Source organism: Pelophylax lessonae (genome assembly GCF_965119305.1).
Source record: "Pelophylax lessonae genome assembly, chromosome: 11".
In the NCBI taxonomy this organism is placed as follows: Eukaryota; Metazoa; Chordata; class Amphibia; order Anura; family Ranidae; genus Pelophylax; species Pelophylax lessonae.
In genome coordinates, this window is record NC_138778.1 from 162425297 (window position 1) to 162441742 (window position 16446).

The 16446-nt window shown below is 43.7% G+C and overlaps 1 protein-coding gene across 1 annotated transcript in view; it reads right to left on the reverse strand.

Annotated features, from left to right (window-relative positions):
* Nucleotides 1–331: 331 nt before the first annotated feature.
* The window catches only part of KRT222 (keratin 222), a 71915-nt gene continuing 55800 nt past the window's right edge, over nucleotides 332–16446 (reverse strand). The window contains exons 6-9 of the mRNA XM_082272149.1: nucleotides 6066–6286; nucleotides 4969–5039; nucleotides 4311–4416; nucleotides 332–1328 (exon numbers count right to left, since the gene is read on the reverse strand). Of these exons, the coding sequence (XP_082128275.1) occupies nucleotides 1115–1328; nucleotides 4311–4416; nucleotides 4969–5039; nucleotides 6066–6286 (612 nt within the window). The 3' untranslated portion in view covers nucleotides 332–1114. The remainder of the gene's footprint in view (nucleotides 1329–4310; nucleotides 4417–4968; nucleotides 5040–6065; nucleotides 6287–16446) is intronic.

Below are 16446 nucleotides of genomic sequence, written 5' to 3' on the forward strand. Positions count from 1 at the left end.
AAGACAAATTCTGGGTCTATAGCCCTGCGCTGGACGTAATGATGCAGGGGGTCAGTCTAGGGAAGCAGAGGATCAATAAGGTAAAATGCTTTTTCGTTCCCGCAGACCAGGGGTCTCCAAACTTTCTTAAAAAAGGGCCAGTTTGCTGTTCTTTAGGCTTTAGGGGGGACTGTATTGTGGCCATCAGGAGTAAAAAATAGCCTGACATCAATGCAACATCATTGATTTTAGTGAGAAGATTAGTGCCCCATTGTTGGTGTCAGTGGAAAAAAATAGTGCTTAATTGTTGGTATTCAGGGGAGGAATGCTGTCCCATGATTGGTGCCAGTGGGAGAAATAGTTCCCTATCATTGGTATCAGTGGGTGGGAACCGTGCCCCATCACTGGTGTCAGTAATTTGAGTGGTGTCCCAAGGGCTGGATAAAGGTAGGGGCCGTATCCAGCCTGTGAGTCGCAGTTTGGAAACTACTGCCCTGGACCTAAGCATGCAGTTAATCTCTGTCATATGGGCACAGCCTCTGTTCTGTAAATGTTCTGTTGGGCTTTAAAGTAAAACTCCAGATGGCCATCATTTACTCCCAGAAGAGACCAGCGACGCTGGATTAATAAAGAAGCAGAAGACATTGCTAAAGCGAGAGAGTAAGTACATTGAACCTGTGCTTGGCCCATTCTGAAATGTACAACATTTGTTGATTAGAATCAACTGCTCTCTAATTGGTTTCATTTGTTCCCTGGATCTGCTCTTTAATTAGGCCGCCTAAAGTTATATTCCTTATCTTACCGGTTTGCTGGGAGGGCTGCCAGACAGCCCAATTTGGCTTTGAGCACTCAACAAAGAATAAGAAGTAGACAGGACCATGATTAATCCCAAATGAAGGCTGAAAAGGCAAAGCGTACTTTTTTTTGCAGCTACTGCTATCTCCCTTAATAAATATATATACGTATATACAGACTAATGGTATAAAAAGTAATACTCGTATGTGAATTTGGTTTCAGAGTTTCCACCTAAATGATACATAGTTTCATACGGTTGCCATGGTACTACAAGTATTAATAATACACTCCTATAACATTCAGGATGTCTCTACTAGTCTTTGGAATGGCAGTTGAAAGTTCATGGACTCATGGTGGGAATACTACATGATCGCCTCATGATTAGCCGAACCTCTATATCGGGTAGATTGTCCTGTTTGGTTTGGACGCACGCTTCGTCTGCAGCTGCCAGGTGGAGGTCAAATCTTAAGGATACGGATTTCTTCCTTAGTTTTGGATTGTCTTTGAAGAAGGAACCTTCCCACTGTTTAATCACTTGATCCACCTTCTCTGTTCTGTAAAACACAAGATATGTTAGGATCTATAAAAAAAAAATAAAAAAAAACATTGGTTCTAGTCACTCATTTGTAATCCTGTAAACTGTAAAAGCTGAAAGTTAGGGCAAAAATCACTTAAAAATTACAATCCTTATAAATACAGCTGTGGAAGTGCGTTGTGATGGGGTCATGGTACCAAAGAGCTTTAGGGCATGGAAATGGAAATGGAAGCAAATAATAATGTACCACCTGAGGCTGCCAAATCGCTGACACAGGTTGATGTGTGGATTATGGAGTTTGCTGGAAAGAGGGATGGCGCGCTACAGTGTGATGAGTAACCATGTCCCATAGGTCAAGACACTGACAATAAGTGTTGGCAAAAGGGTAACATGGAAGTTTATTGATAATGGTAGGGGTTAAAAACCGGTCCTGAAGTCTTCGGCATCACTTGGGGTGCTGTGGGTGTCCCACACTTTGGGATCACGGAGCAGGATAGCCCAAAGTCGAGGGTGGTGGAGGGGTTAAAATCCGGGGGGGTCCGAAGGAACACCAGTATGGGCAGGTGATGCCATACAGATGCTGTGTGCGGCCGCAACACGGGCTGTGTACCGGACCTGGCGCTGATGCCGGAAGTGTCCCCTTGGCTAAGTCACCGGAAGTGACGACCGAAACGAGGATGGAACGCTGACCGGATGTAGAACGTGGAGCGCAAACTTCTGGTTGCCGTGACTACATGTTTCGCGCGCATGCGCTTTGCCTAAATTTTGCTGGCACCTTTGACTGGGGTAGTTCCAAGGGGAATTCACCTCTTCTGTCCTTTCCTATACCCCCTCACACACACCCCTACCCATGCTTGTTTTTTCCTTATTCTTTAGCTTCCTCCCCACTTTTATTTCTGCCGTTTGGCCTATTCAGTCCTTTTCTTACCCATCCTTCGTCCCCAATTTCATCTGGCAGTAGCTCTCCTTTCTAAACCACCAGACAGCTCCCTGTCTGAAGCCTTGGATGATCTTTCCTTGTACCTTGTTTCTTGTGAACCTTGAACTCCTTGCTCCTCCAAACAACTTCCTGTTTAAGCCATGCCTTTGCACTTCTAATTTGCCAGATTACTGTTATCTCTCCAGCCAATATCTTGCTCCTTTGTGTATCTGCAGTTGTCCTTATCTCCACTACCACTTGTTACTGACCTTTGGCTTGTTCCTTGACTACGCTTCTGCTTGATCCCAATATGCAACCACTTGTTACTGACCTTTTACTTGTTTACTGACTGTGCTTATCTTTGATCCCTACCTGCTATATCTGCTACTGGACCCTGACTTGCTCACCTCCTGGTGGGGTAATCATGAGGACCGCAACCTGGTACTAACATGCAGCAAAACCCATCTCCACCGTCAGGAGCTCTGGTGAATACTGGTTAGTACTTAGACCCCACACCTCGTGGAACCTGCACCATCTGCCAGGGTGGTGAAAGAATCTCTACTGCTAAAGCTTTTAATCTCTGTGCCTGACCCCTGACCATGATACTGCCTGTTCCTTACTCCTCTTTTCACTCCTCTGACCCATTAATCCATTGCCTTCCACTCTTTTCTTCTCAGCTTGTCAATGTAAATCACATGGAAACATATGCCTTGTAAATAGTGTTCCTAAAAAGTTTAGGATTCCTAGTTGTATCTTTCCACCCTCTGCGAAGTTGGCCATACACTTTTGTGTTTTTTCTTTTAGCCTGCAAGGTAAATGAAAAAAATATAAACAATTCCTCCATCCATGCTGGATGGATGAATCCCCCACTGCAGCTATTGGCCAGCTGTCAAAATACATAAACCGCGGCTACATCTGATGAACTGAGCTGTTTTTTGGCCATTCATTTTACGGCCGGTTCCTCTGATTTTTCAATCAGTGTTAGGTGGGAGGTGGCAGACAGGGCCATACACAGAGTGGATTTCGGATGATTTCAGTTGGTTCCCAGGTCAGAAAATGTAAAAGGGGACCTAACACTCTACACCTTACCCACTTCCTTCCCCATCCCCAGTCCCCATCGCATTTGCAGCTCCTGTAGCTGCCTGGGGATTTGAAATCCCTTCTCTTCTTGCCCTTCTTTCTGTAGGGCATTTCCGGAACAGATCAAAGTGGTCAGCTGCTGGTGCTCACCAATCAGTATTACTCTGATCAATTCCAGAAGCCCTACAGAAAGAAGGGGAAGAGGAGCAGGGATTTTGAGTTCCTAGAATGCTACATAGGCTACATAAGAACTGACAGCTCATCGCCCATGGAGGTAAGTATAGTGGGGACTGAGGGGTTGAGTGGGGAGAATGTAAGTTTACTTTTTCATTTTTTTCTGAAAAGGTGAACTTACATTTTAACTAGATGCACAGATTTATGAAGAGTATGCTAATTAATTTTCGAAAATGTCTATGTAACAATGTATAATGCGCCTAATCACTATGTGGCTAAATCCTTGTATTGTAAAAAATTTAAATTATCAAAAAAAAAACTCTGATTGTATTTTTTTGCTGTCTATGTTCTGTTTATTTCTTGTCTTGGAGAAGCAACAGGAAGTGAGAAGAAATCCATACAGAGTGTGAGTCCCCTCTTAAACAGTTGTCACCAAAATAGGTGTCCCCATTGAAAGGTTTACCCTGTATTCTATTCTATGCCTTTTTTAGTAACAACTCCAATATTTCTAATTTCCCATCATTTTTTTTCTTGGTAACAGTAGTCAGAGACTACCTACCAGGGACACAGACAGCAATAAATCTTAACTGTAGTTCTGACCCTTCCCTAATCTATCCAAAATGGCTATACCTATATCTTTAATTCAGTGTATCCAGTAGATGAGGGTGAAATACATTGAGATATTTGAAACAAACCAAGAAAACACAACACAGCATTAAAAAAACATGTATGGATTGCCAACAACAGCACTGCTCACCAATACTTGATCTGATCCCACAGTGCCCATGTCTCCTAATCATTGTTTAATTAATAACTTGCAATACTTACTGTACTGTACCGCTGGCTTCTGCGCCTTCCTCTGCTATATTACCATTGAATAGTAGATGTTTTTTCGAAGCTTCTTTACAGATCTCCATATTTTTTTCTACAGCTCCTGCAGCAATATAAACATTATACATTTAGCCATTGATCACATACATGACTTTTTTTTCAACACTTTCACTATAAAAATATGCACAGATATTTGTCCAGCAAAACTATTGGAGGTGCATTCGTACTCTGCGAATGGGGCCCAGAAGCTGTGGAGGGATGACGCGCCCGCACCGGAAGTGACGAGCGGGGCCGGTGCAGGCGCATTCTGGGAGAAGAGGAAATGGAAGAGGACGCAGAAGAGGATGCGCTGGCTTCAGCTGCCCACATCCGAGATGGCAACGCTGGAGAAGAAATTTTCAAGGTAAGTATTTCTTCTAAAAGGTAAGTGCAACCTGGGACAGTACAGAGGCTATCCATTGTGGAATGTACTAGCCCTGACTGTCCCGGGGGTATTGTTAGCTAAATTTCACCCCCGTGGCCGGAACTCCGCTTTAAGGGGTATGAGAGACGATTACGGCCTTGCGCGCCTACACAGGTTGAACTGGATGGACTATTGTCTTTATTCAACCTCAACTACTATGTAACTATGTAATTAGTTATACTAGAATCTCACCTGAAGGTAAGCTAAAGCTTATTTTGCTTGTAGATGATTTGGGTTCCTGGATTTGTTTAGTGCCATATAACCTGCAGATTAAAAAAATGGTAATTGCACATGTTCATACTTGAGTGATGCCCAACATTATTCAACCCACTTCCTGTGGACCTAGGACGCTATGGACACACAACCTGTAGGTACAATATTAGCAAAGTCTTCTTCTGCATTTTAATGCAATCCTAGAGCTCACGCTCCTCGTCTAATTTTTTTTTTTTTTTTTAAGTTTTTGTTGTAATCGTTTTGAAAGCGGTATTTTTCCTCTGATTTTCTGATCGTGTTTACTAGGCTTAACTGAAAGTGAGGGGAAATACAAAATTTTAGAGTTGCCCCCAGAACTAAGGGTAAGGGGAAATCTTCCACCTGGGACTCCTTTTCCAGAGACAGCTAAGATGGGAGTCCCACTCAGTTTCATCTAACTTCCTTTTGTGTCTTGTGAACAAAATGACCAGTGTTCTGTAAAACTTTACATGGACTCCCCTAAATAAAATACTTAGGTGTGCTCAGACTTGGCTCCCTCTTGTATACGTGCACCTGCAGGACTGGGAATGTCCTGGCTGCAGATGATTGGCTCCTCTAGTTGACAGCTTCCTGGCTGCCTTGCACACGGGGGTTCAATCCTAGTCCAAACACCCTCAAGCTCATCCCTGCCCAGCAGCTGTCAATGACTCAAGGTTCCCCTCTCACTGAGGTCTGAATGGGGGACATTTTCAATCTGGACCACCCGCCCAACATAAAATATTTGGACTGGACCAGGGTCAAATGCCCTCCAGGCCATTGCTCCTATCTATGCAACTGTTGAATGAGGATCATGACTGGGGTCTCTGGATTTGTTTTTGGGGTCCCATAGCAGTAGTACCAGCTACCAGAAAGCACAACTGGGTTAGAGAACTCTACCAAACTAGTGTTATGAAGAACCCCACTACTTACGGTATATTTTGCTCTACATTTTAGATGTACTTTTTTTGTTGTGCAAGCGTGTACTTTGTGGGATTTAGGACTATTCCCCATTGTTGTAATTCCCTGATAATTGATTGATTACAGTTTATTTGACCTACCTAATCTCTTCCCTTTCCAGCAAGCTGCGGTATGTAGAGATTTCTTGCTCCAGCTTCATGTTGGTGTTGAGAAGCAGCTGGTGTTTTTGTATCTGAGTCTTAACCCCAGCTCTGACCTCCTGTAACTCTTGTTCTAAGTCTGCAATGATGACTGACAAATCTTCGAGCTGCTTCTGATGGTGCTGTTCTGTGGCATGTAGCCTGAATTTCAGACTTCTCTCCTTTAAAACAACAATAGTAAATTCAGTGTTAGCTTTTTAGACAGCAAAAGTATAGGTATGGACTTCACTCTTTACAGTTTTTGACCTTGGTGGCAGAGGGCTGCTTGAAGTGACACTAGAAAATGGCTTCTCATAGACCACAGTAATCTGATGCAATTACTATACACTTTTATTAGTGCAAAGTCACATGTGTATTGTGTAACCCAACCTTTTGGGGTCCCTTCCTCAAGGCAGCATAGTGACCACCCTCACACTCATCACTATGTCATCTTGAGAAAGGGTCCCCATGTGGCCCCGAAACTTGCTGGTGATGTCTCATTCTTCACACTTAAGCCAGATTTTAGAAAGCAATGGAACACTTGGAACCAGTGACAACCAATTCTGAGATAAACAAATGAACTAAAACAATTGCATGCTCTATACCAGGGGTCTCAAAACTTTTAAAACAAAGGGCCAATTTATTGTCCTTAAGACTTTAGGAGGGCCGGATTATGGGCAGCAGGGGCAGAAAATGTCACGGGCCCGGCATCAGTAAGAATAAATAATATAGACTCAGGGATGGTGGTCAATAGGAGCAGTAGTACCCCTATTAGTAGGAGGAATAGTATCCCATCATTGGTATTGGTGGAAGAAATAGTGCCCCAACATAGTGCCCCATTGTTGGTATTGGTGGAAGAAATAGTGCCCCAACATAGTGCCCCATTGTTGGTTTTGGTGGAAGAAATAGTGCCCCATTGTTGGTATCAGTGGGAAGAACAGTGCCCTTATATCAGTGGGAGGAATAGTGTCCCAAAGGCCGGATAAAGACTAGCAAAGGGCCACATCTGGCCCTCGGGCCACAGTTTGGAGACCCCTGCTCTATACAATTCTTACCAAAAGTATTGGGACGACTGCCTTTAAACGCACATGAACTTTAATGGCATCCCAGTCTTAGTCTGTAGGGTTCAATATTGAGTTGGCCCACCCTTTGAAGCTAGAACAGCTTCAACTCTTCTGGGAAGGCTGTCCACAAGGTTTAGGAGTGTGTCTATGGGAATGTTTGACCATTCTTCCGCAAGCGCATTTGTGAGGATAGGCACTGATGTTGATGAGAAGGCCTGGCTTGCAGTCTCTATTCTAATTCATCCCAAAGGTGTTCTATCCAGTTGAGGTCAGGACACTGTGCAGGCCAGTCAAGTTCCTCCACCCCAAACTCGCTCATCCATGTCTTCATGGATCTTGCTTTGTGCACTGGTGCGCAATCATGTTGGAACTGGAAGGGGACATCCCTAAACTGTTCCCACAAAGTTGGGAGCATAAAGTTGTCCAAAATGTCTTCATATGCTGACGCCTTAAGAGTTCCCTTTACTGGAACTAAGGGGCCAAGCCCAACCCCTTAAAGAAAACCCCTGAAAAACAACCCCACACCATAATCCCCCTCCACCAAATAATTTGGACCAGTGCACAAAGCAAGGTCCATAAAAACATGGATGAGGAAGTTTGAGGTGGAGGAACTTGACTGGCCTGCACAGAGTCCTGAACTCAAACTGATAGAACACCTTTGGGATGAATAAGAGCGGAGACTGCAGGCCTGGCCTTGTCGTCCAAGATCAGTGTCTGACCTCACAAATGCGCTTGAGGAAGAATGGTCAAATATTCCCATAGACACACTCCTAAACCTTGTGGACAGCCTTCCCAGAAGAGTTGAAGCTGTTATAGCTGCAAAGGGTGGGCCAACTCAATATTGAAACACCTAGTGCCTTACCCCTGGTCACCGTATAAAATGTTTTATTAAAATGCCAAATGCATACTCACAGACGAGAAGAATATAAAATCGCATTAAAAGATTCCACCACAGATGGAATGGAACACGTCCTTGTAGATGAGACCCCTAACGCGTTTCGGGAGTCAAGCTCCCTTCATCAGAGCTTTAGGGTTAGCGGTCTCATCTACAAGGACGTGTTCCATTCCATCTGGGGTGGAATCTTTTAATGCGATTTTGTATTCTTCTCGTCTGTGAGTATGCATTTGGCATTTTAATAAAACATTTTATACGGTGACCACGGGTAATGCACTAGGTGTTGCGCCTGCTTTTCTTTCTCTTATGTATCTCAGTTGGAGTTCCCCGTCTGAGGAGAGCAGCACGTCGGTCTTCCCCTTCGAAGTGAGCGCTTGGCTGAATTGATTGTCAACTCAATATTGAACCCTACAAACTAAGACTGGGATACCATTAAAGTTCATGTGCTTGTAAAGGCACGCGTCCCAATTCTTTTGGTAATATAGTTTATGTCTTCTGTACTTTATCACATTCCTCCCAAGCTTCCCAGGGATGAAAAAGAGGGACAACTTTTCACACAAAGTACATATGCAAAGAGTACAACCCCAGTTATGTGGACCACTACTTTATAGAACAGAGCCTTGGGGGCAAGCTGCACATGCTCAGTTTGGTGTGTATTTCTAGAGAGTTTTTTTTTTCCCTGGGAGAGTGCATGTGATCATAGCCAATCAGCAATGACATATGGAGTCCAGGGGTCAGGTGTATGTAATGTGTAGAGTGAAGTGGTCAGGAGTATGTAACGTACAGAGTGTAGGGGTCAGGAGTATGTAGCGTACAGAGTGAACTGGTCAGGTGTATGTAATGTGCAGAGTGTAGGGGTCAGGTGTATGTAACATACATAGTGCAGGGTTTAGGGGGTTTTGGAGTGTGTTGGACCCCTTATCCCAATGCCAGCTTCTACAGCCAGTGTAATTACTATGGTACAAACTATTGCTAGAAAAGTGTTATTGGGAGCAGCATTTGGTAAGCTTTTCAATTGTACAGACCTCCAAACAAGAGAAGGGAGAGATGGTTTCATGTTTTTTGAATGACAAAGACTGTTGTGACTCCTCTTATCATTCCCTTAGAGTTCTCTGGCTAAATTTAGCCACAAATGTTCAAAGGTGGACCAAAAAGGAATATTAAAAAAGGGAAAAGTTAGTAAAATTAGTACATTATAAGGCTTGCTGCTACCCACTTTATCCCTACAGCCCTAGGCAATGTTTTACGGAAATACAGCCCATGTCATACCAGGTAATTGTGCCCAAGGGCAGTGGGATCATCAAAGGTGGAAAACAAATGCTGCAAATGTATGTGCCTATTAACCTAAACTGTGCTTCAAACTCACAAGGCAAAGCCAGGTTCTTGCATTCTTCAGCTTTTTCCCTCTTGGCAGTTATTAAAATGGGATAAATCTTCAGTTTTTTAAGTAGAATCCCCACAGACAATGCATAGCTTAAACCACTTTGACATGATCAAACATAGCTGACAACAGATGGTTTCTGCTTTGACGTTTTTGACCGAGCTCATTAAATCCCTGCTTAGTGGAAATCACAGATCCTTCCACCACTGAACATCTTTAGTCTCTGGAATTAACTGTAGGAACTCCTGATATTGGTATTTTAGTTAGAAAAAATGTTAAAGGCTCAGTCCGCCTAAAATGTCTTGGTAGAGTCTACTGGCATCCTACATCCTAGAAGTGCCATATTTAAAGAGGAAATTCACCCAAAAGGGGAAGTTGCACTCTTTTTCCTCCTCCCCCCTCTTCTATCACGTTACAGGGCCGCTGATAGGGGGGGGGACCACCAGCCCTCTTGTAGGGGGCCCGAGCACACAGGGGGGCCCACACAGAGAGGGGGATTAGTGATGGACAACAAATACAGAAATCTTCCTCCAGCACCTAAATCTGATCTGTCCCTCTCCCTGCTATCAGCTTTTATCTGCTGAGAAAGACAGTTGTCCCTCACCAATCCCCCTCCCTGTGTGGGTCCCCCCTCCCAGCACTGGCTCTAATGTTATCTCTGCTCCTGAGTTTATCTGTAACTTTGTTTCTCTCCCTCTGTCTCTCTCATCCTTGAGAGATGCCCAGCTTGTATATTTTTTTCATCTCATCTTCATTTTTATTTATTAACATAGTTTTTTCTTTTAGATTTAGCAGGAATTATGCGAGTTATGTTGTATTTGTGTCTGCTAATAGTGTTTTGTTGTAGCTAAATATATCTTTAATATTTTCTTGGGGGGGCCCTGCCAGGTAGTCTGTACGGGGCCCCGTGATTTCTAACAGCAGCCCTGGGGACACATCACATCATCACGGGTCCCATAATACTGCAGGACCATTCACAAAAGGCAGCATGGCTTGTGCATGCATAGTGAGCAGCTGGCTGTGCATGCATAGTGAGCAGCTGGCTGTGAAGCCACAAGGAGTCACAGCCGTCTGCCCACAGTTAAGATGCCAGTGCCGGGTACCGAAGACCAGTGAAGAACCCGGCTTATACAGCACAACGCTGGATTCCTGTGACAGGTGAGTGTTTATTAAAAGTCAGCAGCTACAGTTTTTGTAACTGGTGTCTTGATTTTCACATACATGGAGCATTCCGTCCAGTTCTGGTCACCAGTCCTCAGAAAGGATATGCTGGCGCTGGAGAGAGTCCAGAGAAGGGCAACTAAATTAATATGGGGACTGGAGGACCTCATTTATGAGGAATGACTACAAGCACTAAATGTATTCTCCCTGTAGAAGAGACGCCTCACGTCCTGGTCTCATCCCTCCACAGTCAATTTTTGGCTCTGTTTCTCCTCCACTGAACAGCAGCAGGAGCGGAAATTAGATAGTCCAGCAGGGGGCTTCGGCCTCCGAGCCACCAGGCAGCATGGGATGCCCTGTCTACATTAATCCAGCCCTGAATCCGGGGACAAACCCGGGGACAGATTTGGTCTGGAGACAGTGTCCTCAGTCCAGGTACTGTCCCCGGAAACCAGGGACGTCTGGTCACCCTATGTAAAATGCCAGCCAGAAAAACACACAAAGCTCAAAGATACTTGAGTGTCTTTGTCTGTCCTATGCGTGAAGCACAACAACACCTGATAACAAAAACACTCATACACGCGAAGTGCTACATAGTGTTAATAGGGACCCAAGTAGAACTGTTTCCAGTTTATGGACATTCAAATATTTATATATAAATAACAAGTAGTAATACAGTGGGGTCTCAGCACTCTGCTCTCTCCCCTCTTTCTTTGTACCTGGTATTTGTACACATTAGAAATTAAACGGGCTGGAAGTCTACAAGATGTCTACCTACCAGATGTATATGAGACCCATTACATCTGGTAAGTCACCCATCTTTTAACATACCACAGAAAAAAGGAACCTGCACCTGCACTTTAAAAGTCACAAAATTGGAGAAAAATCTATTACTGAGCACCTTCACTTATTAACCCATCTGGAAGAACTTTTTTTGCACTGAAGAAAACTCAATTGGAACTTTTCATTGTCACTTGTTGATCCTATTTTATTGCCACTTGATGAACTTACTATTTATTTATTTTCATGTCACAATATTGATTGGTTTGCATATTAATTTTATTTGGATTACTTTATTTATTTTACACCATTTGCACAAAATTATCGCACATAGCTATATGAATTTAATTTTTTTTTATATTTATTTATGATATTTACCTTTAACACCCATTAATTACTTTGAATATTTGGATTGTTAGCAAGCGCTGTAAATAGCCCTAATTTTTTAGGACTATTTTACACATACTTTACGCACTTTGTTTTATAGAACCATGATTAGATAAAGATCTTCTTTCTGGCATTTGTTTGCATTTCAGACAATGTTGTCTGTATTTTCGCTGAACAAATGCTGACATAATTTGCACAGAAAGTGTACTGTTTCAGTGATCATTAGTAGACCATATACTTGCGCAGAGGTCAGAGGAGCATCATTTGTACTACACATCAATCAGGAAGCACAGCACATATACATAGGTATATACCTGTCCCAGTGGACATCATTACAAAGCAAGCATAAAAACATGTTTTTGAAACATTACAGTTGAACTCCATGCACATACATATTCCAGTTGCCATCTTTGGATTCAAAAATTGAACCAGTTGAGCGGAAAATTGTCAGCCGATAAACAGTTATATCCAATCGGATGTAGGTGCTGTTTGGGTATTTGGAAAGCCAGGTAGGTCAGCTGTCAAAATACAATGGCTGTATGAGTGAGATTCGTGCATCCACACATGGATGAAGGAATCTGTCAGTGTATGGTCAGCTTTAGTATAGAACAGCCCTTCTTATTCATGGTTTCTCCAGAGGTTGCCAGGGGTTTCTTGAGCAATGAGCTAATTCTACCTCTTAGATAAGTTATCAAATGCTCTGGCCGCCGAGCAGTATGGCCACATGATCCACTGCTGCTCTGCTTCACGGGTGAAATACTTGGCTCTCTGCATCCCAGCCTGCCAATTCTACCTCTCCCAGAGTATTCTTCTACCCTTTTTATTCTTCTACCTTAGAATTGTTTAGGTGCTATTATACCAGTTACTTGTTAATCTACATGTTTACTTAAATTACATTACCCTTAGAGCTCCTACCCTGAGCCTAGTAAGCAACTCCAGTTCCTACTTATAATGCCACTTACCATCACTACTATCAATGAACAGTCCCTTCAAAAGATCAAGACTTTGGAGGGAAGCAATATCCCTAAAATTGGATATAGTATGTGTTCAAGAGACACATTTTACATAGTTACATAGTTAGTCAGGTTGAAAAAAGACACAAGTCCATCCGGTTCAACCATAAAAAAAAAAAAAATAGTATTGAAAACCCAACCATATAATCCCATATACACAATCCTATACCCGCTGTTGATCCAGAGAAAGGCAAAAATAAACCCCAGCAAAGCATGATCCAATTTGCTACAGCAGGGGAAAAAAATTCCTTCCTGATCCCCCGAGAGGCAATCAGATATTCCCTGGATCAACTTTACCTAAAAAAAAAAAATTTTAGTACCCATTTACGTATATTATGTACACCTAGGAAAGAATCCAGGCCTTTTTTAAAGCAATCTAGTGAGCTAGCCAGAACCACCTCTGGAGGTAGTCTATTCCACATTTTCACAGCTCTTTCCCCATTTCTTGCGCAAGACAGAGCTCCTAACTGCCATCACAGGCTCTTCCCCCATCAATTCTTTGCTAATGCACCTAAAAAGACCAAGGTTGTTATGATTGCTGTATGCAACTCGATAGCATTCCAACTCCATCATATAGAAATTGACCCAATGGGCAGATACCTTATTCTCTCTGCTTCTTTCAATAACTCCCTGTTAGCGATAGCTAACATATATGCTCACAATACAAAACATAAGACCTTCTTCAAATCCATAATGGCCAAATTGCAGCCATTTCCTAAAGAGCAAATCATTCTATGTGGGAATTTCAATGATATAGCTGACAGGCCCCTCTGAAGACCTCTATGATCCCTGGCGTTGCCTACGCAGCACAGAGAGGGATTATACATTCTGTTCGGCAGCTCAAAAATCCTATTCCAGATTGACCTCTTCCTGGTACATAAATCTATCCTCCAATCCGTAACACATGTAGCAGGATTCCCAGGCGTTTTGCTTGTTATGGGTCCGCCAGGGTTACCGCTAACAACAGCAGCACATTTAAGCATGTTCTCCAAGTGTGAGCACTGAGACAAGGAACAGTCCAGTATCTTTGGTTTTTTTATGTTTATTGTGAACTTGGATGGGAGAAGGGATGAGTGGGATACTCCTCTGGCTCAACTATCTACAATTTTAGTAGGACAACTGAAAAACGCCTATTAGCGCTGACTTGACGCTGGCTGGATGCCGGTCAACACTGGATGACGCTGGTTAACGCTGACTTGCTGTCTGTTAACGCTGAACTGACTTCTGACACTTTCATGTGGCACAAAGTCCTAGTTAAAGCTTCCTTTACCCCTCTTCACTGAGGTAGCAACTTATAAGACTGCTGCATTGCTTAACACTTCAGGGCCCGCAATGGCACCCTCTTACTTATTATCAGGGCTTAGGCCCTGGCACCCCCTTTCCAAGCCCCCTCTACTGGTTAGCTGGCTCCTGGATCCCTCCGACCTTCTGGAGTGGTTCCGTATCCTAGGCAGACCCCTTGGCAATTTACAGTACTCACGGCACTGCTTTCCTGGAAACTTCTGCCCAGCAGCTCCACTCGGTCCTCAGCACACTGGATCCCTCTCTGCAGCTCAGCTCAACCTTCTGTCCTTCAGGCTGACCGCCCAGGACATCTTAAATAGCGCTGACAGGAGGAGAGACAGCCATCACCCTCCTCCTGGGACTCTGCCTCCCGCCAAAGACACCCTGTCATGTGCTCCCCTCAGACTTATACCCCATTCCCAGGATGCATTGTGGCAGATTCTGCCCTCTGGAATAGATACAAGCCCTGGTGTGCTATTAGCCAGGTTTCCTCCACTGTCCAATGAGAGCCCTCATTGGACACAGTGGGGAGAATCCCCAAGCTCAACAGGCACGCCTGGAAACACATGACAGCCTAGCTGAACAATCAGGCCCCCCCTGATAAGCAGGCAGGACCCCCTTTATAGGTTTTCCTAGCACCTACCTAGGAGGGTGCTACACACAGGTAACCATAGGACTTATAACATGGTCAGACCATGCCCCCATTACCATTAAAGCGGAAGTACAGCCTAATACCATAAATTCTGCCCTGCAATCATTAATGTGAGCGGAGTTCAGCCTTATCTGTCAAAAAGAAAAAATCCCAGTTTTTCTCCCTTGATTTTGCAGTATTCAGTGCTGTCACATGACTTCAAATCCTCTTCCTTCGGAGTCCCAGAGCAGCAAGTGCGTGTGGTTACTGGAAGCTAGTGACATCACTTCCAGGAAGGGACACTGTTCCTGTGTAGCCAGTGGGTGTATGGAGGATGGGAGGAGCTGATTGTAAATCCCGCCCAGTGTTTTTTCAGCAGGAAGGTTGCATTGTACATCAGAATTCCTGAGAAAATGAAGAAATAAAAAAAGAGCCATTCACGCGGGGGGGGGGGGGGGGCTGTTAGTGTAGTTGGAAGTGCTGTGGGGTCTCAGCTCAAAGTCTTCAATGATCATAGTACATTAAAGGAATAGTACAGACAAGTCTACGTTTCCACTAGTGAACACTCAAAGTCGCTTAACAAGTCTTAGCTCATTGATTTCAATGGAACCCATTCCAATCTATGTGACTTTGAAAATCAGCGACTTTGAAAAGAGGCCTGCACCACTTTGATGCAAGTTTTGATGCGACTTTGATCCAGAGAGTGTCAAGTTGGATGAAAGTCGCATCAAAGTTGCACTCTAAATTGCAATAGTGGAAATGTAGACTAAAGTTCCATTTCCACTAGCGTGACTTTTCATGCGACTTTGGATACACAAAGTCGCATAACAAGTCACAGCCAATTAATTTCAATGGTATCTGTTCCCATCGATGCGACTTTGAAAATCAGCGACTCTGAAAAGGTACCTGCACTACTTTGATGCAACTTTTGATGTAACTTTGATCCATAGAGTGTAAAGTTGGATCGAAGCTGCACTCAAAGTCACATCAAAGTCGCACTAGTGGCTAAGTTTCTGCTGATGCAACTCTTAAGTTGTGCGATTTAGAGAGTCACTTTGAGTGCAGCTTTGATCCAACTTTACACTCTCTGGATCAAAGTCACATCAAAGCAATGCAGGCACCTTTTTAAAGTCGCTGATTTTAAAAGTAGCATAGATGGAAACGGGTGCCATTGAATTCAATGAGCTGTGACTTGTCATGCGACTTTATGTGTCCAAAGTCGCACTAGTGGAAACAGAGCCTAAAACTCATTACTCACATGTAATGAGCAATATAAATTGTTCTGTATCCTTCTAAACTTTCACAAATGTTCCTTTGTACCTTTTTTCCCCCATATATTGCATTGGTTATGTGACCCCCCCCCCCCCTCTCTCTCTCTCTCTCTCTCAGGAGAAGCTGCTAGCCTAAACGAGGCTATGAAGACAGAAGGAGATCATGTTCTGTGAAGCATAGGAGGGATGGGGGTGGGGCTGGAAAGGTCTAGGCATGCTTGTCTAATGCCTCGTACACACATCGATAGTTGGCTGTGAATTTTCGGCCAACGTCCGATCGGCGGATTTTCGGCTTGTTAGTACGATGCTTTCGACAACCGACTCCGACTTTTCGGCCGAATAAAATCTGGTGTGCAGGCTATAAAATTTTTGTTAGCCGTCACCACAACGGCCGATTTTCTGTCAGTCAGTACAGATTTCGGCAGACAAAAATCTGATGAGCAAGACTGGGCATGCTCAAAGATGAAAAAACACT